Here is a 25,447-nt window from a genome sequence, read left to right on the forward strand (position 1 = left end):
CACCTTCTGTGCACTGGCATACCGCAGGCCCCTCGCAAGGTCTGAGCAAGCCCCCTCCCCCCCAAAAAGCTAACTTCCTACAATTCAACACATTTTGGCATGGGTCAATCTTATGCTATTTTATACATTTTGCAATAAGCACATTTCCTGCAATTCTACACTTATTGCCATGGGGCAGAGATAAATCTCATGCTATTTTACACATTTTGGAATAAGGCTGAGAGAATTTTGCATTGTTAAAGCACATTTCGTGCTGTTCTACATATTTTGCCATAAGGCTAAGAGAAAATGGTGGTGGGGGGGTGGTATGCCAGTGCTCCTGTACTACTCAAATCCTGGCAACAGCGACTTGCCTTTCTCTCACTGGACCCTTCTGATCTCCAACACCATGGGTAACCCTTCAGTTAACACACACAGCTTTTTCCACCGATACTACACATTCTTTTGTCTGATGTCCTCCTGCACACTTCTCACATCTAGACATCTCCCTCCTACACACTGCTGGAACATGACCATAAGCTTGGCATATAACATTTTTATTATTATAAATGTTTATTCAATTGTTATTAAAATTGTTATTGTTATTATTGTTGTTGCATGGTCGAGAAGGGACCTGCTGTGTATCTCCTGCATACAACTAATACAACTTGAAATGAAAACACTGTAATGGATTCGGGACAAAAAGTCACACGGGATAACTGACAAATCCTAACTTGACGTCGTCAGGTAAAGACTCTGCATCAAAACTTAGCAGGACAGACAGTATCTTCTGTGTTTCACCACGCTCTCCACCGGGTCTGAGTCGCAGCAAACGGCGGGCGTCACAGACACCAGGAATCTTCCATTTCAGTTGGTCCTCCTCAACACTTAAAGCCACTCCAGTTATCAATCATTTCAATGGCGCTCTGCTCCGGAGAGCAAAGCACGTCTTGTCCTGAGGCGCGTGGTGCGGAGTGTCCGCTCCTTCTGGAAGGAAGAAACACAAAAAGTTACTTTAACCAATTAAACATTCCCCAACCTCTTCTCCACCAACCTTGACACCACATATAGATCAGTCAGAAGGCAAGGATCCGTTCTCTCCAAAACATCTCACTCCCACTGGGCCAGAATCATCCTTGTCGTCATCGTGACGAGGCCCAAACTCATTGTTCTTCGCCGCACCTGCCACCTCAGGTCCTCACTCTTGTCAGGTTACATTTTCTGAGCTACGAGATTAAGTTTTTTTTGTTGATCTGGGTACCCTGTTCTGGCCAACAGTGAAATCGGCTCAAAACAACGGTGATGTAGGTGAACCAGGTGGAGTAACAAACAGGATTCTGTGTTTTTTTTAAGTGTTTGCTCTCGTGATGAAAACGCATATGCCAGGGACTCCTGAGTGGGGCAGCGGTCTAAGGCACTGCATCACAGAGCTAGAGGCGTCACTACAGACCCGGGTTCGATCCCGGGTTGGATCACATCCGGCCGTGATCGGGACTCCCATAGGGCGGTGCACAATTGGTGCACACTGCCAACCCTACAGGTCACCTACAATGCCAGTTGTCGCAGAAAGGCAAGAAGAAGATTATCAGGGACCCCCAGCGTCGTTCGGGTCAGGGAAGGGTTTGGCCGGGGGGACTTTACTTGGCTTATCGCCCTCTAGCGACTCCTTGTGGCGGGTCGGGCACCTGCAGGCTGACTTTAGTCATCAGTTGAACAGTGTTTCCTCTGACACATTGGTGTGGCTGGCTTCTAGGTTAAGCGGGCGGGTGTTAAGAAGCGCAGTTTGGCGGGTCATGTTTCAGAGGATGCATGACTCGACCTTTGCCTCCTGAGCTTGTTCAATACAATAGCAATGAGACAATACAAAAAAAACTGCATAGGCCTTCCCAAGTATAACTTGTTTGAAAATTCGAACATACACTTTATGGAAAAGACATGTTGTGTGTTTCTGAAGGAAGAACCATGTTGACTAAATGACCGGGTGGCACAGATTACTGTTGGATTTGAAAAGGGTACTCCTCCCTCACCATTTATACTTCTATTGGCCCATTTATAAACTAGGACCAAGGGTCCAGGTTTCTGGTTGGAAGTACGCCATCCCATGTACCCAGAGGAGACTGGCGGTACTGCAGTTTTACTAACACCGAGCCCTGAAAGACGATTCCAATAGATGCCCCCATAGAGAAGTACATTTTCACAATTCATAAAAAGTCAGTTTCGTTATTACATTTGTGGCAAAAATATCAGTAGAATTTTTCAATTAATTGTCTTCAATGTCAATTTTTTTAATTTCTATGGTTTATTTCGTTGTGTCGCAAATCCTTCTCTTTCCGGCAATATTTTTCGTCAATTGGACGACTCTGCGTGCGGTGTGGAAGGAAATTTGCAACACAAACAAACATGGAAGAGAGTGCACATGACATAAAGCACGGAGACACGGAGCTCGTACATATAAAAGAGGGGCTACTTCGGTCGCATGGATGTGGTTTGGGTATGAAAAGTCTGACACAGACCAGAAAACAGTCCTCTGCAAAATATGCCGCAGGCCGGTCCCGACAACACTCTCAGACACCACTAACCTCTTACCACCTACGCAAGAATCATGTGAAACAGTACGGAGAGAGTCTACGGATGAGACCCAAAAAAGTACAGTCGAGTGCTCAAAACAAACCCCCGACTCAGGCGATGCAAAAGGCTTTTGCCCGCGGCACACCATATGGCAAAGAATCACGAAGATGGAAGGAGGTAACAGCTGCCGTTACAACTTACATCTGCAAAGACATGGCCCCGATTTACACGGTCGAGAAACGGGGGTTTCGTGAGTTAGTGCCAACTCTCGACCCAAGGTACCAAGTGCACATTGATATGTGACACATATTAAACTTCTTAGGGTTGCAATCCCGTTAACGGGATCGATATGACAACAGCAAGTGAAAGTGCAGGGCGCCAAATTCAAACAACAGAAATCTCATAATTAAAATTCCTCAAGCATACAAGTATTTCACAACATTTTAAAGATACACTTCTTGTTAATCCCACCACAGTGTCCGATTTCAAAAAGGCTTTACAGCGAAAGCACCACAAACGATTATGTTAGGTCACCGCAAAATCACAGAAAGACAGGAGACAGGAGTCACAAAAAGCAGAAATAGAGATAAAATTAATAACTAACCTTTGATGATCTTCATCAGATGACACTCATAGGACTTCATGTTACACAATACATATATGTTTTGTTCGATAAAGTTCATATTCATATCCAAAAACCTCAGTTTACATTGGCGCCATGTTCAATAATGCCTCCAAAATATCCTGAGAAATTGCAGAGCCACGTCAAATAACATAAATACTCATCATAAACTTTGATGAAAGATACATGTTTTACATAGAATTAAAGATAAACTTGTTCTTAATGCAACCACTGTGTCAGATTTCAAAAAAGCTTTAAGGAAAAAGCAAAAACCATGCAATAATCTGAGGTCGGCGCTCAGAGCCCAATCAAGCCATACAGGTACCCGCCATATTGTGCAGTCAACAGAAGTCAGAAATAACATTATAAATATTCACTTATTTTTGATGAGCTTCATCAGAATGCACTCCCAGGAATCCCAGTTCCACAATAAATGTTTGATTTGTTCGGTAATGTCCATCATTTATGTCCAAATAGCTACTTTTGTTAGCGCGTTTGGTAAACAAATCCAAAGTCACGAAGCGCGTTCACTAAAAGCAGACGAAATGTCAAATAGTTCCGTAACAGCCAGTAGAAACATGTCAAACGATGTATTGAATCAATCTTTAGGATGTTTTTAACATAAATCTTCAATAATGTTCCAACCGGAGAATTCCTTTGTCTTCAGAAATGCTATAGAACAGAGCTCGCTCTCACATGAACGCGCATGGTCAGCTCATGATAGACCTTACTCAATCCCCTCTCCTTCGGCCCCACTTCCCAGTAGAAGCATCAGACACGGTTCTAAAGACTGTTGACATCAAGTGGAAGCCGTAGGAAGTGCAAAATGACCCATATCCCACTGTGTAGTTGATAGGCGATGAGTTGAAAACCTACAAACCTCAGATTTCCCACTTCCTGGTTGGATTTTTTTCTCAGGGTTTTGCCTGCCATATGAGTTCTGTTATACTCACAGACATCATTCAAACAGTTTTAGAAACTTCAGAGTGTTTTCTATCCAAATAGACTAATAATATGCATATATTAGCAACTGGGACTGAGGAGCAGGCAGTTTACTCTGGGCACCTTTTCATCCAAGCTACTCAATACTGCCCCTGCAGCCATAAGAAGTTTAATGCCAAAATAACATGCAAAACAGGCCTATAGATATAGATTAGGAATAACTGGCCACTGTAAGGACATGAAACACTAGCCACTTTAATAATGTCTCCGTGTCTTGCATTACTCATCTCATATGTATAAACTGTACTCTATACTATTCTACGGTATCTTGGTCACTTTAATTGTGTAAATATTGCATCACCCATCTCATATGTATATACTGTACTCTATACTATGCCACTGTATCTTAGTCCAATGCCGCTCTGATATATGTATATATATTCTTAATCCATTCCTTACTTATATTTGGGGTATATGTTGTGAAGCTGTTAGATATTACTTGTTAGATATTACTGCACTGTCGGGGAGCTAAACGAAACGTCCTCTCACTGTCAACTGCGTTTATTTTCTGCAAACTTAACATGTGTAAATATTTGTATGAACATAAGATTCAACAACTGAGACAAACTGGACAAGTTCCACAGACATCTGACTAACAGAAATGGAATAATGTGTCTCTGAACAATGGGGGGGGGGGGGGGAATCAAAAGTAACAGTCAGTATCTGGTGTGGCCACCAGCTGCATTAAGTACTGCAGTGCATCTCCTCCTCATGGACTGCATCAGATTTGCCTGTGAGATGTTACCCCACACTTCCACCAAGGCACCTGCAAGTTCCCGGACATTTCTGGGGGGAATGGCCCTAGCCCTCACCCTCCGATCCAACAGGTCCCAGACATGCTCAATGGGATTGAGATCCGGGCTCTTCGCTGGCCACGGCAGAACACTGACCTTTCTGTCTTGCAGGAAATCACGCACAGAATGACCAGTATGGCTGGTGGCATTGTCATGTCAGGATGAGCCTGCAGGAAGGGTTCCACATGAGGGAGGAGGATGTCTTCCCTGTAATGCACAGCGTTAAGATTGCCTGCAATGACAACAAGCTCAGTCCGGCGATGCTGTGACACACCGCCCCAGACCATGACGGACCCGCCACCTCCAAATCAATCCCGCTCCAGAGTACAGGCCTCAGTGTAACGCTCATTCCTTCGACGATAAATGCGAATCTGACCATCACCCCTGGTGAGACAAAACTGCAACTCGCCAGTGAAGAGCACTTTTTGCCAGTCATGTCTGGTCCAGCGACGGTGGGTTTGTGCCCATAGGCGACATTGTTGCCGGTGATGTCTGGTGAGGACCTGCCTTACAATAGGCCTACAAGCCCTCAGTCCAGCCTCTCTCAGCCTATTGCGGACAGTCTGAGCACTGATGGAGGGATTGTGAGTTCCTGGTGTAACCCGGGCAGTTGTTGTTGCCATCCTGTACCTGTCCCGCAGGTGTGATGTTCGGATATACCGTTCCTGTGCAGGTGTTGTTACACGTGGTCTGCCACTGTGAGGACGATCAGCTGTCTGTCCTGTCTCCCTGTAGCGCTGTCTTAGGCGAGGACCTGCCTTACAATAGGCCTACAAGCCCTCAGTCCAGCCTCTCTCAGCCTATTGTCTCCCTGTAGCGCTGTCTTAGTCGTCTCACAGTACGGACATTGCAATTTATTGCCCTGGCCACATTTGCAGTCCTCATGCCTCCTTGCAGCATGCCTAAGGCACGTTCACACAGATGAGCAGGAACCCTGGGCATCTTTCTTTGGTGTTTTTCAGAGTCAGTAGAAAGGCCTCTTTAGTGTCCTAAGTTTTCATAACTGTGACCTTAATTGCCTACCGTCTTAACAACCGTTCCACAGGTGCATGTTCATTAATTGTTTATGGTTCCTTGAATAAGCATGGGAAACAGTGTTTAAACCATTTACAATGAAGATCTGTGAAGTTATTTGGTATTTTAAGAATTATCTTTGAAAGACAGGGTCCTGAAAAAGAAACGTCTTTTTTTTTGCCAAGTTTAGAAACACAAGCATTTCGCTACACCTGCATTAACATCTGCTAAACACGTGTTTATCAAATACATTTGATTTGATTTTTGACCTGTCGCCAGAGTTCCAGAGACTTTGCCTAGCTGACAAGAGTGGAGCTGCAGGCTGCTGATGTTACCAGGCAAAGTTCCCACACCTTTGCTGAGCAGAGAAGAACCCAAGACAGACAAACTGTGCAGAAAATCATGGGTATAGTACTAGAGCATGTATTTTACTATCTACATGTGTGTAGGTTTTGTCTGACTAGTACACCCTACTAGCTGTCTGACCCTACTGTCTTTGAGTGCATTGATTAAATACATCTTTATCAATGAATTTAGTTTTGCACTAAATATACATCCAGTAAATTAAATGTTCAGTGTCCCTGTGTGTCTGCTCCTACAAACACAACTGAGGTAACTGAGCTGCTGGTGAGAAACGGGGCATTGGTCAACGTAGCTGACCTGTGGAATTTCAACCCTCTCTTTGAGGCTGCAGCCAAGGGCAAATAGCCAAGATATCTGCTGAAGCTCAAGGTTAGTCTTCCTTCCTGTGCCTTTCATATTAGCTCTTGAAAAATTATTGTTTGATTGACAGAAAAAGTAACGGTAACTTTTTACGTAAAATGCTTTACATACATTTTAATGCCACATCTATCTATCTCTGTGTATCCTCACCAAGAAGAACTATGATGATAGCATGTCTTTGGACACGGGCATCCATGTCCTGCGGGAAGGAGATGCTGCCCTCCTAAAGCACGGGGCTGACGACAACAATCAGGCCTTATCTCCCTGCACAACACAGCCTCATACAGAGTCACTACAACGACAACAATCAGGCCTCATCTCCCTGCACAACACAGCCTCATACAGAGTGAGTCAATACAACGACAACAATCAAGCCTCATGTCCCTGCACAACACAGCCTCATACAGAGTCACTACAACGACAACAATCAGGCCTCATCTCCCTACACAACACAGCTTCATACAGAGTGATTCACAACAACGATTACATCAGGCCTCTGAAAACGTTTTACATGCTGTATGGTTTGCCATAAAGTTTTTACATTGACAAAATGCATACAAAACATATACACTGTGACATTGTGGCCTATGTAACAGCTTGGATGTCAGCAGGCTTTAGAAGACAGTGTATGCATTGTTTTTAGTTTACAAAACCTTCCAGAAAACCATCCATCACATAAAATAGCATCACCCATACTGTGATGAAAGAGAGCTCGTGGAAAGTCTTCATATGTATTAGCGTGGATGTCATCAGTCATTGGGCAAGTCATGAGGATGTTAAATCATGTCCTCGGGTCTCTCTCGCTCCTCTGTCACTCCTCTCCTGTCTCTTCTTTCCTCTGTCACGTCTCTCCTCTACAGCACACGCATATTGTGGCCCTCCTGATCAAGTTCAATGCCCGTGTGAACGCCACTGACAAGTAAGCCTTCAACCCTCTACACAAAGCAGTTCAGTAGGTAAACATAGTGAATGTGTTATCTCTCTAGTTGCACAAGTGTTTGACTTACAATGACGTAGTCTAGTCACAATAATTCACATCTAATATATTTTGACACACATGGCTAAGGAAACCCCTTATCACCCAGTACCTCTCCCTCTGACCATATCCTCCTCCTTTCTCAGGCTGATGGTATCTCTGCCCTGTTGATGGAAACTATGCCCCCAGGTGCAGAGAGGAGGGATCACCAGCTCAGCTCATCAGTGTCCAATCTCTGGATGGGACAACAGACATTGCTTAATCTGCGCTTGATTCGGCCCATGGGCCACCCAGCAAAACTGACTAATTCATAAATCCTTTAGCTATTTTATTTTAACCTTTTGTGTGTATTTCATAAAGCTTGCAGGTTTTTACAATATTATTTATTTGTAACTCTCAGACAAATCTGTAATATTTTCCTGTAATTGGCCCTCAGGGCTACAATGTTAAAGAACAGTGGACCAGCAGCAATCAATATGAAGCCTGACACCACTGGAGGTGTTGATGGTATTTGTGTAGAACAAGAAAGAAAACAAGTAGTTAGTTAACAGCAACATGAACAAGTAGCTCAGACAGCTCCATCCCAACATACTCTGTGGACTCCCATCCCACCCCTGCTGTATGTCCTGCTCGCTCATCAGGAGGTCCTGCTGAAGCTCACTAGTCTTCTCCTGCATCAACCCAGGGTGCTGGTGGAGGGAAAATAGACAAAGCAATGTGCTTATCACATTTTTTTCAGGGTTTGGGGGAGCACTTGGTAAGCCATCCTCACATAAAACATAACAGGCCTGGCCTATTTCTGTGTTTATTTCCCCCTTGGGGCAGTTATTTTTTCACAATGTCATTGGCTATACATAATGTTGTGAGTGTCTTATAGAATCCTGGTGAAGTTGAGAAACCAATAGTACAAAAATCTTTTATCAAATACTGTGTATGTCTATATATTTTTTGCTAATTATGTGATACAAGGTGACAGTATTGATATCTAGACTGATTAATTGGGACACAACTCAAATTATGAGCTTGGTTTGTAAAATGGGCATATCATAACTGCATAAGTTTTTAATAACGTTTTCAAAAACTTCATTGCGTTGTGTCAAACAGAATATCATACAATGGTCTCCTGATGTGCACATATATAGCAAGCTACAGCACTGTCCTGTTACTCCCGAATAATTTACTTCATACACAAAATGTTGTTCATGTTTCCAGTGGTTGTGTGCATGGTGCTTTGTGCCACCATATTTCCCCTCCCCCAGTAATCCAGATCCACGACCCTGATCTTATCTCGTGCTGGAATGCACGTTCACTCTTGTTGTGCTGCAGTGCTAGTGCCCATGTACTAATTGGCTCCTCAAACCTGACCTAACAAGATGTCAGCACCCACGAATCCGGTATATGCCACCGTCAGTAGATTACACTGGGGAAAAAACATCCGACCATCTTGGAGGCTGTCTAGTTCTTATTATAGCTCAATGGTTTTGAATCTGAATTTAGGGAACTGAACTTGAAAACTGAATCTCAATGCATCTGAGAAGTTGAATGTATAAAACTTTGATCAACTTAAAATTATAGTTTGTAAACTTGATACACAGACAATGAATGCAATATCTACCATATTGAAACTGAATACATACATATTGAATTTGTAGATTCAATTAAATTGAAATAGAATTTTAAAACCGAATACAATATTCACTCAATTTAATTTCAAATCATGAAATTCAAGTTCAATTTGAATTTAATTTGTGCATTACAAATTCTAAAATATTACATTCAAATTCAATATCCTAATAAAAAATTATGAAATTCAAATACATGTTGGCACTGAAATCGCTACATAGTAGAGTTTTGTTGAGTCTGAGAACGAAATGTATATATTTTAAATAACATTCTTAGAACGTTCTTTGAATGTTACTGTTTTCTTGTTTTTTTTTATGGAAGGTTTTCCTTATGTTCTGAGAATATGACTTTAAATAGAACCATGAGGAAACTTGTAAAAAAACGTTATGCTGAATTACTGAAATTAAACGTTGTTTAACGTTTTCTGGACTATTTGAGTACAATCCCAATGTCAAACCAGTTAGAGAACATTCCAAGAACATTAACTTAAATGTAATCATGTCCAAGACGCTTGGACCTTCTTTTTTTAAATTTTCTGTGGTATAGTTAACAAACAATCCCCCATAAAGAAAATGAGAATTAAAAACAGGTTCAGCCCCTGGTTCTTCGACCGTGATCTTGCAGAGTTACTCCATCTCAAGAATTGCATTTGGCGAAATGCTCGGCACATGCATACTCAGGCTGACTGGCTATCGTTCAGGCAAATGAGAAATAAGCGCACTCAGGCTATCCGGAAGGCCAAAGTTAGTTACTTTAAGGAGCACTTCTCTCTGTGGGTCTAACCCCAAGAAGTTCTGTAAAATGGATAAAGACCTGGAGAATAAACCCTCCTCCTCACAGCTGCCTATGTCCCTCAATGTTGATGATGTGGTTGTAACTGACAAGAAGCACATGGCTGAGCACTTTAATCACCACTTCATTAAGTCAGGATTCATATTTGACTCAGCCATGCCTCCTTGCCCGCCCAAAATGTCCTCATCTCTCACTTCTTCTAATGCGACTATCCCCGATGCTTCTCCCTCTTTTTCCCCTGCCCTGCTAAAAGTTTCTCCCTGCAGACAGTCACTGAGTCCAAGGTGCTGAAGGAGCTCCTTAAACTTGACCCCCAAAAAACATCTGGGTTAGATGGTTTAGACCCTTTCTTCTTTAAGGTTGCTGCCCCCATCATCGCCAAGCCGGTCTCTCTTTTCTGGGGAGGTTTCCATTGCTTGGAAGGCAGCCACATTTCGTCCTTTATTTAAAGGGGAGATCAAGCTGATCCTAACTGTTATAGGCCTATTTCTATTTTGCCCTGTTTATCAAAAGTGTTGGGAAAACTAGTATTCTCTCGGGTATGCAATCTGGTTTCCGCTCAGGTTATGGATGTGTCAACGCAACCTTATATGTCACCATTGCCCTTGAGTCGAAGCAATATTGTGCTGCTATTTTTATTGACTTGGCCAAAGCTTTTGATACGGTAGACCATTCAAATTACTGTGGGCTGGCTAAGGAGTATTGGTGTCTCAGAGGTCTTTGGCCTGGTTTGCTAACTATCTCAGAAAATCTGCTGTCTCAGCTACTGCCTGTCACCAAGGAAGTACCCCAAGGCTCAATCCTAGGACCCACGCTCTTCTCAATTTACATCAACAACATAGCTCAAGCAGTAGGAAGCTCTCTCATCCATTTATATGCAGATGATACAGTCTTATACTCAGCTGGCCCCTCCCCGGATTTTGTGTTAAACGCTCTACAACAACGCTTTCTTAATGTCCAACAAGCTTTCTCTGCCCTTAACCTTGTTCTGAACACCTCCAAAACAAAGGTCATGTGGTTTAGTAAGAAGAATGCCCCTCTTCCCACAGGTGTCATTACTACCTCTGAGGGTCTAGCTTGAGATAGTCACCTCATACAAGTACTTGGGAGTATGGCTAGACAGTGCACTGTCCTTCTCTCCGCACATATCAAAGATGCAGGCTAAAGTTACATCTAGACTTGGTTTCCTCTATCGTAATCGCTTCTCTTTCACCCGAGCTGCCAAACTAACCCTGATTTCAAATGACCATCCTACCCATGCTAGATTACGGAGACATAATTTATAGATCGGCAGGTAAGGGTGCTCTCGAGCGGCTAGATGTTCTTTACCATTCAGCCATCAGATTTGCCACCAATGCTCCTTATAGGACACATCAGTGCACTCTATACTCCTCTGTAAACTGGTCCTCTCTGTGTATACCCATCGCAAGACCCACTGGTTGATGCTTATTTATAAAACCATCTTAGGCCTCACTCCCCCCTATCTGAGATATCTACTGCAGCCCTTATCCTCCACATACAACATGTGTGTTTTGTACTATATTTATATTGTATAATTTTTTTAAATCCCAGGCCCCCGTCCCTGCAGGAGGCCTTTTGCCTTTTGGTAGGCTGTTATTGTAAATAAGAATTTGTTCTTAACTGGCTTGCCTTGTTAAATCTAAAAATAAATAAAATGTTTGAACTTTTAGGAAACGTTCTTTTAAAGTATTGAAATACCAAGAAAATATATATATATTTTTTGTCAAGTTCTTTAAATGTGCTGAGAATTTTTCAAAGCCAAACAACCATCCTGCACCAGTCCGAGAAAGTTGTGTATGAATGTTGAATGAATGTTGTATAAAAAATAACCATAGGACACCCACTCACCAAGCTCTAAGAAACATGTGGTTTTCAGAACGTTATGTGCTAGCTGGGCAGATAGCCTACATCGAATTCCCTGCACCAGTTTTGTTGTTGCATAAAGTAGACCTATGCACCTTTTTATTTATCATAACTGTTCGCTTGGAAGTATGAAGCAGCACATATTCTACGCTTGTGAAATACGTTTTTGTGTGGAAAAATAGAGGTAGATGAGGCCAATTGTTTACAGCAGTCGTCATATTCATCCACAGCCTGCAGATGGCAGTGTTGGACTGAAAACATAAGGCTGAATTACCTGGAAGTATATGGGCTTCTATATGTAGCCCTGGATGTAGTTGGGCTTAATGCTTACCTCAGTTTATTTATGCCATGACATGTTACCTGCTAGATTATTTACACATTCTTAAAGTTGTGCAAGTGTTATAACGTCACCTTGATTGCTTAGCAAGTACCACTTCCCCCTCGATTCGGCTCATACCTGGCTCGAACAAGTCACTAGGTTCTATAGCCACAAAGTTATAATTATGGCTAAACCAACCTATTTCTACAATTTCTCTTCATAAAATGTGATTTTAAACCTGACCCTAACCATAACCACACTGCTAACTGTACGCCTAACCCTAACCTTAAATTAAGACCAAAAAGCATATTTTGGGTTTTCATGAATTTCTACATTATTGACAATTTTGACTTTGTGGGTCAAGAATTTAGTAGAAAACAACTCCAACTCAGGACCTCTGTTTTGCTAACACACGTGACCGGCCTCCTCGACAACATTCCAACGGTTTGAGCTACCTAAAAGGGACTAATTGGGTGGCTACATCCGTGCATGGCCGGCCCGCTCATTAGGCAGGATTAGGCGGCAGATTGACGAGGGCAGCATTTTCTGAGCTAAACTGATTAAGACACACACCTCCAACAACAACACATACAACCTCACATAATTCTGCCTCAAAACAATGACAATTTCTCTCACAACCAGTGTATATGCATATGGGCGTTTTAGGTGAGAGCTGATGCTGCACTGTGATAAACAGTGGCCACTTTGTCAATTTCCAGCTCGCATCTCCAGGGTGCTGTTGGAGAGACGCATCGCTGCAGCGCTACACCAACATTCTGTCCCAAAAAATGGTCTAACATAAATCATGTAGCAGATATAGGATATGGTAGAAAGAGTATGTGGCCTTTTCTGTAGCCTACAGGCTGGAGATGAAATGGATGACAATGTAATGAGACTGACATTTTTTACATCATGCAGGTTTCTATGATCAAATGGCCTAGCCTAAATGGCGTTCAATCTAATAAAAAATGTGCTGTCATGTTAACAAACAACAAATCCTAAAAACCGGACAGGTCAAAGTAAAATGGACAATATTGAACAGATAATCACAATTGTTGTCCAGGAGTTTTACCCCCATTGTCATGATCAGTTGTTTCAAGTTTTTATCCATACATTTTTGCACATTGCAAATAGGCTCACGATAAGTCCCGATAAAGTTGGGTAGCTGATAATCAGTACTTAAATAGCCAAATTGATTAGTCACAGGAATCAGGACTAATAAAGCCAATGCAACGGCCTGTTTTACAAACGTTGGGCCTACCACATGGATGGGCCTACCACATGGATGGTCCTACCACATGGATGGGCCTACCACATGGATGGGCCTACCACATGGATGGGCCTACCACATGGATGGGCCTACCACATGGATGAGCATTCATAACATTCCTTTGAGGCTGACATGGTAGAATACACCTCAGTAATACGAGCCGTTTTTTTGTGTTTTACAAACGGTAGGTTTAACATATAGATTCATACAATTCTGATGTCAAGTTGCTTGCTTAGCGAGTACCACTTAACCCCCAATTCGGCTCATACCTGGCTCGAACTCGGGACCTCTGCTTTGCTAACACTCCTTGACAATGTTCCAATGGTACAATTGGATGGCTCCATCCGCAACATGTCAAGCTATCTGTGAAGTGAGCTTGCAGTACGTCCTTAACGCCGTTACACAAACTGCAACCAGGTAGTCTACAACAGTACATACATAGTACAGTACTATCTATGTAACAATATATAGGCTACCCACTGTGAATACACTGTACCAACTTCTGTAACCATATAACTACATAGGTTTTAGGCCACTTGGTGTATATTGGGACCACACCTCTCATTGTCTCAACCACCTTAATAAGCTCTGGTTTGAGAAGACTACAGGTGAGTGCAGAAAGTAATACAGTGGAAACCCATCTAATCCTTTCAGTGGTCATGAGTGGAAGAAGACAATGAGGCCATGGGACAAAGGATTCTATAGATTATATTATGGAGACGCAAGGATGCCTCTGATAACTCTGAGGCAGTGTTATCATGCATTTCTCTCTCACACACACAGACACAAGGTGTCTGCTCTGTACTCATATCACTTTGAAAAAAACTACAACTGAATGGATTGCACTGCCCTGGTCAGGATGTGTATACCCTAGACAAGTACACTGAAGCTTTCAATTACAACCAGTAATGATACAGGGAGAAAAACAATTATTTCCATTAAGAGAACTCAGGGATCAGGCAGTTGTACTCAGCATTGATAGACGTTTGTCACTCAGCCCTATATAAAATACACCAACGAAAGCGTAAAGGTTCTTTGTGGTTGAGGTTTGTTGTTTTCTATCAGTTCTCCTGAAAATCTATTATAGTATAGTCAAATATAAATGCCTATTTGCTAATTACATCATAAGTCATAAGGGCAGTGCATGTTGTGGATGGATAAACAACAGGTTTCCCCCTCCATCCCTTTTCTACTCTTTGGGGGCCTTCTTCTGGCACACGTGGAGTCTGCTGCTCATAACATGAAACCTACTGTGAGAAATGACTAATGTCACTGAACTTCAATTCATAATCACAGAGATCTGTCAATAGGATCCATAGATGTTTCAACTTGATTGCCTGAAGATCAAAATAAAATTCAATAGGGCGGTGGAGCAGTACATACATTGAGTTTAGGGGAAAACCTCAGGAGACAACCCTTGCTTTTATTCTATTGATTTAAAAAACTGAGGCTGAACACATATAGGCTAGACTATTATGCGCTACTGTATACACACACACATTGTTTACCACACATGTATGCCATTTCACATACACTAACAAACACAAACAACGATTATGATACTATTCAATATTCTGCCATATTTGCAGCCTACAACATTGAAGATATTTGAAGATGTATTTAGTTCAATTTACTTTAGACTACTTAGGTTATTAGAATATTACTAACATGGGTTAACACACGCAAATATAACATGGTACGAAAAAACATATTCATACTTTTTCAAATGTATTTTTAAAGTAGGTCAAAATACAGTGCACTTGCACATGAGTTGTGTGTGGTGTGTGTAGATTATAAATCCCTTTCCTACCAGGGCTGGGATTTCGTGTTAAATATTCAAAATGGCGGACGGAGGAGCAGCGAGTCAAGATGAGAGTTCAGGACCAGGTAATCATTACAGCATTTTACATATTCATACTTATATTCAAAAACTATTTATCTGAAACCGTTTAGCACAGAAGAAAGCCGTCAACAAAATAATTTGGCACAATGTTGCTGTTGTCCGCATCATTTCAATTAATTCACCGCTAGCGGATATTTGACAGGGGGAAACAGTATTGCAGTGCGACGGCGAAAAATAAATATATATAAAAAGGCATGCCTACCTTTGTGATTAGACCGCTGTACGCCGCTACATATTCATACCGCTGTCTACAAATACGATTTAGCATATTTTATTAGTAATCGGCGACGTGACTGTTGTTTTTATACATGCCATATTCAGATATTGCTCAAATACTGTAGCTGTGCTAGCTTGATACGGTGGTTAGCCTGGCTGCTATAGCTAGGCGATCGGCTTTGTGTTGATGCTTATTATTGTGGCGTGAACCTTCTTGGAGGATGTTTGCATATTCATTTTTTTTCACCAACAGTCAGCGGCTGCGCGTACTACACGTTACAGTAACATAATAGAAAGCCGAGAAGCTAACTTGCTTCATGTCGTATGGCGATTTTATATGCCTATTCTCCCCAGCCTTTGTGTTCGGTGCAGTGTTGTAGCTGTTGTGTTATTCATGTGGGCCTGTCCGACCATAGAGAGAATGCGGAGTTCAGCATATTCCATTAACTATTCGACATATCGCGTTCGACGCAAAATATGTCAACCCTTTTAGCTTGCCAGTTATAGACAATGACAATTTCTCATGTTTTTAGATTAAAAGTAGGCTAAAACATATTTTTTTCATCCATGGTAGGCAGCTACAATCTGCCCATTTTCAGCACCTAATGCGTGAACTAGTTTCACTGACATCAACAACAGCACTACTTTTCTTTAGCATAAAAGCCCTAACTCATTATGAAATGTTTAACATATATTGTCGTTTTTAGGACGTATTGGTCAAACCCTTTATGAAATGTTTAGCATATATTGACGTATTGGTTGTGCTGCCTACCTCCTGGGTGTTTTAGCTTTAGTGATGAATAAACGAGTTTCACTATTTATTTTTAGCCAAAATATAGCTAGTTAAAATAGTTACATAAAGGCTGTTCCTGCCACCTTAAATGCAACTAATAACATTCACGGTCGACATGAGAGAATTTGACCAGGGGACCTGCCCTGCTCCAAATAACCGAGAACAACTGATACAATTGTATATTTTGCTGCCGCCATTGTCTAGACTTTCGCTATGTGGTTTTCTGAGTTTGGATTAAAGATTTGAAGTTTCGCCCCAAACGCCCGACTCACTCTTGTCTTGATTTATCTTGTGTGTGCGCGTCTGCATGGGTGGCGTTTGTTTACGCAGTCTGAATATATTAAAAACTTCATTAGAATGCCTAATTCGGGGAGGTTTCCTATATTTAAAAACAGTGCAGTCGATCTCTCCGCCTCTCTCGTTTAGAATGAATCACGTCTTCAGTATAGGTTTTGAATGCCGTTTTTTAACGATCCGTGTCCGAGAAGCTTAGTTTACCTGTGCCAGGTAGCGAGGCCCATTTCCGGGGCAGAAGAGAGGCACAACCCATTCATGTTCTCGGTCTCATTTTGATGAAAGGGCAGCCAACTGCTCCCACCCATTTTCTTTTCACATTCCGCTGTTTCACCGTGATAATAAACACTCCAGATTAACACACAGAGTTGCTGAAGTAACCTACAAATTGTTTGCTCTCGATGTGATGTATTTTATGATGACTTTGATGAACATTCTATCTGGCCAGCAAACACTATGCCATTTTCTGCTTAGGCTAATGTTTGTGTGTGTCAACATTTTAGTTGTTGTTTACATTCCTCTTATTAAACAGAAGCTTATCGCTGTGTTGTGAAACCAGGCTGTCTGTAAAACATCACTTGGGGGGGGGTCAAAAAATGTTTTTGTTGCTTTGGGAAGGATACTGTGTTTTCCCCCCCTGGTTTACATTCACTAGCAGGTTTGACTATATCATTTCTTCCATCCTAGCCAAAGTTCCTCATCTACTTGTATGCGCCTCCCCTATAGCAAGGAATTTTGGTACTCTGTCTATACTACACTCTATCACCATTCATAGTGACAATAGTGGTAGGTGGATTGTTTGTCCAGATCTGCAATAGGCTAACTAGCAATCATACCACACATAAAAACATTCAAAGCTGCATCAATTTTCAATATGAATCCACAAGAACAAATAGGAATAGCTGATAGGCAGCAGAGAGGCCAGGTGCATCATTGCACATGAAATCATTAAAAAAAGCTCTCCTATTGATCTTGTTTAGGGACAATACAATTATCCTTCCTAGGCTAGCCTACAACACCACAATACAATTAATAATTGCATTGTTGTTTTCAGGTGAGTACAAAATTCTACTCTAGGCTGCATTGAAAATGTAATTTGAATAACGGCACAAAGTCCTGTGATTTGAATGTTTAATTCCATTTGGATCAGTTACTCTCGACAGTTTATGAGGTCGAGAAAGGCACAGTAGCAGGCCAGTCTAGTTGTATTTTCATTTCTGATACTGAGATGCGCTGTCTGTTGTGGATCATCGTTCTCCCAAATCGTGCGATAATAATGTGGCCACATGCTCCCGGCAGGCCCAGTTATTCAGGAAAGCTTAATGCTCTTTCTTCCTCCTCTCCAATTCAAGCGGCTATTCCTCACGCACCTAGAACCTAATGCTTCAATATAGCCAAAATATTTGTAATTTAACTTTTTGTGTGGGCATGTGGGCACATTCACTATACCTACGTGACATTTTTAGTGACAAAATCATCAGTAGTCCTAGAGTTGAAAATGCAATGGAAACCCTTTTAAATTGTATTTTTTATTTTGAACATGAGAATTTAATTGAAAAAGTATTTTTTTTTGTGTACTATGTATTTACACACTGACTTTTATCCGCAACAAGTTAATTTGATGGAAACAACTCTTTATTTATTTGACCAAGTTTGACATTTTTTTTGTCATTTTTTGTTGTTGGGCGGGTTACAGGTATATTATCCATTTAAATGTTTACGTTTATAACATGTACTCATAGGCTCCCACTCAAAAGAAGGGAAAAAAATCAGGAATACATAGAGAGTTTAAGTAAGAATAGATTTCAGTATAAACAGGAAAAGAAAATAAAAACATGTGGGCTCCACTCCCAACCTTCCATTCCCCCAAACTTCCATTCCCCCAACCTTCCATTCCCCCAACCTTCCATTCCCCCAACCCCAACCTTCCATTCCCCCAACCTTCCATTCCCCCAACCTTCCATTCCCCCAACCTTCCATTCCCCCAACCCCAACCTTCCATTCCCCCAACCTTCCATTCCCCCAACCCCAACCTTCCATTCCCCCAACCTTCCATTCCCCCAACCTTCCATTCCCCCAACCTTCCATTCCCCCAACCTTCCATTCCCCCAACCTTCCATTCCCCCAACCCCAACCTTCCATTCCCCCAACCTTCCATTCCCCCAACCCCAACCTTCCATTCCCCCAACCTTCCATTCCAACCTTCCATTCCCCCAACCTTCCATTCCCCCAACCTTCCATTCCCCCAACCCCAACCTTCCATTCCCACAACCTTCCATTCCCCCAACCCCAACCTTCCATTCCCACAACCTTCCATTCCCCCAACCCCAACCTTCCATTCCCACAACCTTCCATTCCCCCAACCCCAACCTTCCATTCCCACAACCCCAACCTTCCATTCCCCCGACCCCACCCAGCCAATAAGTCTCCATCCAAAGATTAAAATAGTTATATATAGTGCTGCCTGCCAGCAATAATTGTCACTGATTGACAGAGAGATTCACAGAGCTATCATCATTAATTAACATAATAGATACAAAGCATTGAATATTTACATTCATGCACTTCAAAATAAATGTTGTAACTTTTCCCCAGAAGTCTTTATCTGCAGGGCATTCCCACATCACATGTGCCTACCTGATTTAGGGGACACAGTGACGAGTTGGGGGAAATTTCACTGTGAAACGTTTCCTTGGTGTTAAATACAGTCTATGAACGAACTTAAATTGTATAAATTGACGGTTCGGATTACGGAATACCAAGGTCATATTTTTCCATATTCTGTTCCAGTTAAAGGGTTGTTCAGATTCAAATAGATCTGTGGACCATACTTTTTTAATGGCTAGCTTAGAATATGAGCTTTCCAAAAGTTGTTTATACATTATAGAGATCAGTCCTTTCAGGAGCCCAGATATATTTTTTAAATAAATCCCATCATTGGATGGTTCGGTAGTTGGGTTTCCCAAGGGACTCCACAGGGCAACAGAGATTACCTAAATTGTAAATATAGAAAAAAAGGAGTTCCCTAGTAATGTGTATGTATCTTTAAAATATTGGAATGTTCTCAAACCATTACTGTCCATGATATCTGCAAGTGCACGGATTCCACATTTGGACCATTGGGGGAATGCAAAAGGAAATGATGTTAGCAATAATAGGACCAAAGCAAAGTTTACATTGTTTAAGGGATATATCAGTGAAGACCACCTCTTCCAGGGCAGTAGGAGACACCATATTTCTCTCTATACTCAGCCAGATGGCAGAAAAATAATGTCTGAAATACAACTCTGATGGGAAAATGTACATATCGTTTGTTGTAAATATATTTTAGAATATTCGCATGAAATTCGGTCGACAATTGGATTCAAACCTAGCTATAGACACCCTAAAGACTCTGGCAATTGCGCTAGTCCGGTGTCACTTTCATTATGCCTGCACATGAATGGTTCACCAGCAACCGCAAACATCTAAAGAATAAGCTCCAGATCAGCCAAAACAAGCTTGTAAGAATTGTACTTAAACTCATCTGGATGTTGAGCATTTTAAGCAGCTAGGCTGGCTATCTGTGGGAAAAGGACTAGTATTAATTTACCTTGGTCTAGTCCACAGAATTATCACGGACTCAGCCCCCAGGTAACTATCCAACTATTTTTCCCCCCATTTTTTAGAGATGTCTACCAGCATAATACTGGAGCCAGAGACTTTAATATTCCCTGTTTTAAATATAAGAGTTTATCTGGTAAGAACACATTTTTATATTCCGGTGCTGTTGAGTGAAACAAACTACCACAGCAACTCAAAGCCATACCAACCATAACCACTTTAAAAAAATAATGTCAAAAGCTGGCTGATGGAGCCTTTTTTGAATGTATCGCTGTAATGTGTCTGTATCTATGTAGGGAAAGGGGGATACCTAGTCAGTTGTACAACTGAATGCATTCAATTGAAATGTGTCTTCCACATTTAACCCAACCCCTCTGAATCAGAGAGGTGCGGGGGCTGGCATAATATACATCCCCAGCACCCGGGGAACAGTAGGTTAACTGCCTTGCTCAGGGCCCGGGGAACAGTGGGTTAACTGCCTTGCTCAGGCCCCGGGGAACAGTGGGTTAACTGCCTTGCTCAGGGCCCGGGGAACAGTGGGTTAACTGCCTTGCTCAGGGCCTGGGGAGCAGTGGGTCAACTGCCTTGCTCAGGGCCCGGGGAACTGCCAAGAGTGCGCAAAGCTGTCATCAAGGCAAAGGGTGGCTACTTTGAAGAATCTCAAATATAAAATATATTTTGATTTGTTTAAAACTTTTTTGGTTACTACATGATTCTGGGCGGCAGGTAGCCTAGTGGTAAGAGCGTTGGACTAGTAACCGAAAGGTTGCAAAATCAAGTCCCTGAGCTGACAAGGGAAGAATCTGTCATTCTGCCACTAAACAAGGCAGTTAACCCAATGTTCCTACACCATCATTGAAAATAAGAATTTGTTCTTAACTGACTTGCCTAGTTAAATAAAGGTAAAAGGAAAAAAAGAAATTCCATATTTGTTATTTCATAGTTTTGATGTCGTCACTATTATTCAACAATGTAGAAAATAGTACAAATAACTCATTATTTGTACTACTTTTGACTGGTACTGTATGCATTTTTTAAACTGACAAATAAAATCAATCACTGGGTAGGCTTACAAGGTAGGGAGGGATGTATTTTCTGTTTGTCGCGATTGACATACAGTAGTCTATTTATTGTGGTGTTGAAAATGCAAACCATTATATTGTGTGCTTGAAGTTTGTTAAATTGGTTGTGTGGTGCGTTGGCGTAGAAACCTGTAGGTATATTTTCTAAATATAACATCAAAATGTTGAAAATCAGATTTCCCCCTAGCTGATCATTGTATGCTGCCGACTCTGTTCGTAGTGTAGGCATACCAAAACAGGTAGGTAGAGTAGGCTTGTCTGTGGTGATCGGCGAACCCTCAACCTTCTGGCTCATAGCCCTGCGTGGCATCGATTGTGTGACAAAAACATGCTGAAGGGGTGAAGACGATATCCACATTTATAAACACAGGGTTGCTACAATAGTTATTTGTTGTCGTGAACATTATTTTGAGTTAATTCTATGAGGGGGAGGGTGTGCAATTATTTTACAGTGCAAAGGGGAGGTCATGAAAATGTTTTTTATGTTGGGGAGGGGGGTGCCTTTTTTCCCCCGAACACCTTTAATTGGACCAGTGCCCTCCTCCCAATAAATGTCTATCTGTCCCTTATTTTCTTCCTTGGGAAGCATTATATGTCCTTTGTAAAAAAAAAATAATAAAAAAAAATTGTTTTAAAATACCCTAATTATGAACTAAGCTACTTTTTTTTTGGGGGGGGGGGGGATTTCACATTCACTCTCCTTACTTTCTCCCAGTTTTACATCTCCACCACCCCCATTCCATCCCGAGAGTTCTGAACATGAATATTCATGAATGTAAACATAGTAATCGTGAATAATGCATTATGTTCAGTAATAGATGCAGGGCATCAGAAAGGTGTGCATGAAGTACATACAGACAAGCTGTTCTAGAGTGGGAGTTAGAGAGGAGCATGTCATGTGCAGATAGAGATGTTCTGTAAATGACTCGAATCAGACAGATAGTAAAGGGCATTTCCATGTAAAAGGACACATAAGCACCAACATGTGAAGTTCATAGGTGCATATTCAATTGGGTTTCAAATGAAAGCTAAGAGTCTATATTTTGAGGAAATTAAGGCATATATACATTTTTCAACCATTTTCAATCCTAAAAATTGGGCATAAGTAAAGGCTTTGAATCTGGATTAACAGATGGAAAAGGGTCTTAGAAAACATCTACCTGAAAAAGTCTTGAACGGTATCAGAAATACATCCAAACATAATGATGTGGACGTTAAGACCCCTGCCAACTAATACTTATATTTTGTTTTGGAGAAATTGTTTACCTCCGTTACCAAAAACTCCCATATCTTAGAGTTATTTTCTAATTCCTCTACATCATTAGGAGGTAGGATAATACAATTATCCTAGTAATGGTAGACCTACCGATTAGTTATAGTGATTTTACTGATTCCAATTTTGTTTATGAATTATTAAGTGATTTAAAACTCTGTTTTTCTAAAGGAATTACAAAAAAATCGAACAGAGTTACTGCTATAGAATTGGCTACAATAGTCACAATAGTTTCTGCCGGTAATAGTCATGCAAATAACTGCCGGTCTCAAGGTAATTGACCGTTAATTAACATAAACACGTTTAGCATCTCCAGGCCTCCACGCATTATGTGCACCTTTGGAACATCTACATTTTAAGAAGTCTAGTGAACACCATCACAATAAATTCACAATTTATTTTAGTCAGGTCTAAAGAAACATGATATGAAGAAAATGTATTTCACTTGAATAGAATGTGAGTTGGCCTACTGTATGTTATCTGGCTATGCGCCATGTCATAGGCTGTAATCTAATTAATTTAGCAGAAGATATGCTTATAAGTGCCAATATTTTATATAAAATTATTTTTTTAGTAAGACGAATAAAATAGAAAGGATATTTTTCCCATTCCACAGTGAGTGTTATTATAAAGTTGCCATGTTGAGCGTAAAAGGGATCATTTGAAACAGGTCCTATATGCTAGATTTAGAGTTATTTGGCTACTTTAGTTGTGAATGATACAAACCTTAGAATGTCTTAGAAATCAAAACATATATCGGCGGCATGATGCGACTAAAGGATATTGATGACTTGAGAAAGTCACAAATAAAGCTGCTGCTCTGTTCCTTGCCTCAGGCTCCATACGCTGTTCTCTCATCAAGTGATCATATTTTCAATCATCAGACTATTCTCAATTTAATCTGGTCTTTACTAATATGTAAAATTAGTTTAGATTTAGAATAGCCCATTATGAAATGGGCAGGGGGAAAAAGACATAATCCAGCACTCTAATAACGAATGGAGGCTGCTATCCCGCAGTTAGTTTTTCAATCATGCTGCGTAGGCTACTCAAGTTTTATAGCGGAGCATGTGCTTAATATGAACAGCTGAGAAATAAATATAGCAGCAGGTGGGATCCTCTTCTTTTTAGTGGCAACCATCAAACTCTGCTTTCACATTGCACATAGAAATGTCTGGGCTTATAGGAACACTTTTACTCCATGCATCAACCACTGTTTGAGGAGCATGCAGCCTCTTGCTGTATAACAGCTGATATTCTGCCCAAACTTTGTATGCCATGGGCTCTCCAACTCTGTTCCTGTAGCTACCCAGTGCTTCATTTGGGAAACCAAGTGAAATATCTTTTGAGAAATCGATAGTAACATGTCTTTACAACAAACATATTTAATTAAACTGTTGACAACCCCTCTCTCTGTGCGCTCAAGAAAGCAGAGAGAGGAGGTTCTGGAAACGCACGGTGGTGAGATATTCTGTAGCTACAGGTAACGTGTCAGCCTATTAATTATAACAAATATAAAAAAAATGCGCTATTTACTAGGCTATTCAAAATCAAATACAAGTTCACTATAATTGTAGACTAACTCCGTAAGCCGCCCTGCACAATCAATGAACCAACGTCATCGCCTAGGCCTATATGTTCTCTCCCAGACTCATGGATAAAAATGGTTGGTTCTCATGGTTTTGTGCGTAGCATAAGATAAACAGTCCATTCAGTAAGCATAATACTGAGTTCACACTCAAAGGTGATTACTAGAATGTGTTTAATTTTGCAGTATAGGCTAGCTAGACCAATTATGTACCAAAGGCATCTTAAATCTTTTATCATAATTTTTTTAACGTTTTCTTCCCCCGTGTGCGTAATATGCGGTAGGCTATAAGGTTATGTATTGTATAACGGCACAGTCATTATTTGAATTCAGTTTTTTCCCCCCGGGCTTGGAATCATATACATATGTATAAGCTCTAATATGCATATGGGTGTTTTGAACGAATCATCACCTTAGAAAGCGCTGTCCATTTCATTGTTAGGCTTTGAAACAACATCCACAACGACCATGTTTTCCACTCAATTTCAGCCTGTTGTTCAACTTCTTTCCTCAACTTGATAGATCACAGTGTGGTGAGTTTTAAAAGCATGATACTGTTTTGATGATAAGTGTTTGATGTGATTTCTGATTGCATTTGATGTCCACTGGCATACTGTTATGTACAGCTCATAACTGTTTTCTTTGTGTTTCTGTCATCTGGTGGTCAAACCAAGTGTTAAAACAATTTGTCTGCTCTCTCTCTCTCTCTCTCTCTCTCTCTCTCTCTCTCTCTCTCTCTCTCTCTCTCTCTCTCTCTCTCTCTCTCTCTCTCTCTCTCTCTCTCTCTCTCTCTCTTTATTTATTTCTCCCCCCCAGTCTCTCTTTCTTTCTCCCCCCAGTTAATGTCACCTCTCCCAGCTGTTTCTAACACCTACCCGTGAGACCCCTCTCTTTCCATTTCCTGTAACCAGCATCCTCAGCCACTGAGCACCAACCGACACCGTACGTCCATGGACGTTGAAAAGTAGAAGACATTTGGTCAGTCCACCCTGGCCTTGATGTTATCGTCCACGACCGGACTGGACCAAATCTGAACCTATCATATCAAATCAAAATCAAATTTTATTGGTCACATACACATGGTTAGCAGATGTTATTGCGAGTGTAGCGAAATGCTTATACTTATAGA

General features: G+C 41.3%; 1 protein-coding gene and 1 long non-coding RNA gene across 17 annotated transcripts in view; one reads left to right on the forward strand and one right to left on the reverse strand.

The window, feature by feature from the left end:
• Positions 1–533: 533 nt before the first annotated feature.
• LOC139546327 (uncharacterized) lies at positions 534–16,041 on the reverse strand. Its single transcript, XR_011669199.1, has 2 exons — positions 15,672–16,041; positions 534–966 (listed from the first exon to the last, which is right to left on the reverse strand). It is a non-coding gene; the product is annotated as an uncharacterized lncRNA (long non-coding RNA).
• Positions 15,374–25,447, forward strand: part of LOC139546323 (POU domain, class 2, transcription factor 1-like) — a 32,814-nt gene continuing 22,740 nt past the window's right edge. For 13 of the 16 annotated variants that reach the window (XM_071354575.1, XM_071354591.1, XM_071354576.1 and 10 more), the window contains exon 1: positions 15,374–15,453. In XM_071354575.1, the coding sequence (XP_071210676.1) occupies positions 15,408–15,453 (46 nt within the window). In that variant the 5' untranslated portion in view covers positions 15,374–15,407. The remainder of the gene's footprint in view (positions 15,454–25,447) is intronic. The other 3 variants (XM_071354582.1, XM_071354585.1, XM_071354587.1) reach the window with 1 other exon arrangement.

The sequence above is a fragment of the Salvelinus alpinus genome, chromosome 20 (assembly GCF_045679555.1).
Source record: "Salvelinus alpinus chromosome 20, SLU_Salpinus.1, whole genome shotgun sequence".
Classification (NCBI taxonomy): domain Eukaryota; kingdom Metazoa; phylum Chordata; class Actinopteri; order Salmoniformes; family Salmonidae; genus Salvelinus; species Salvelinus alpinus.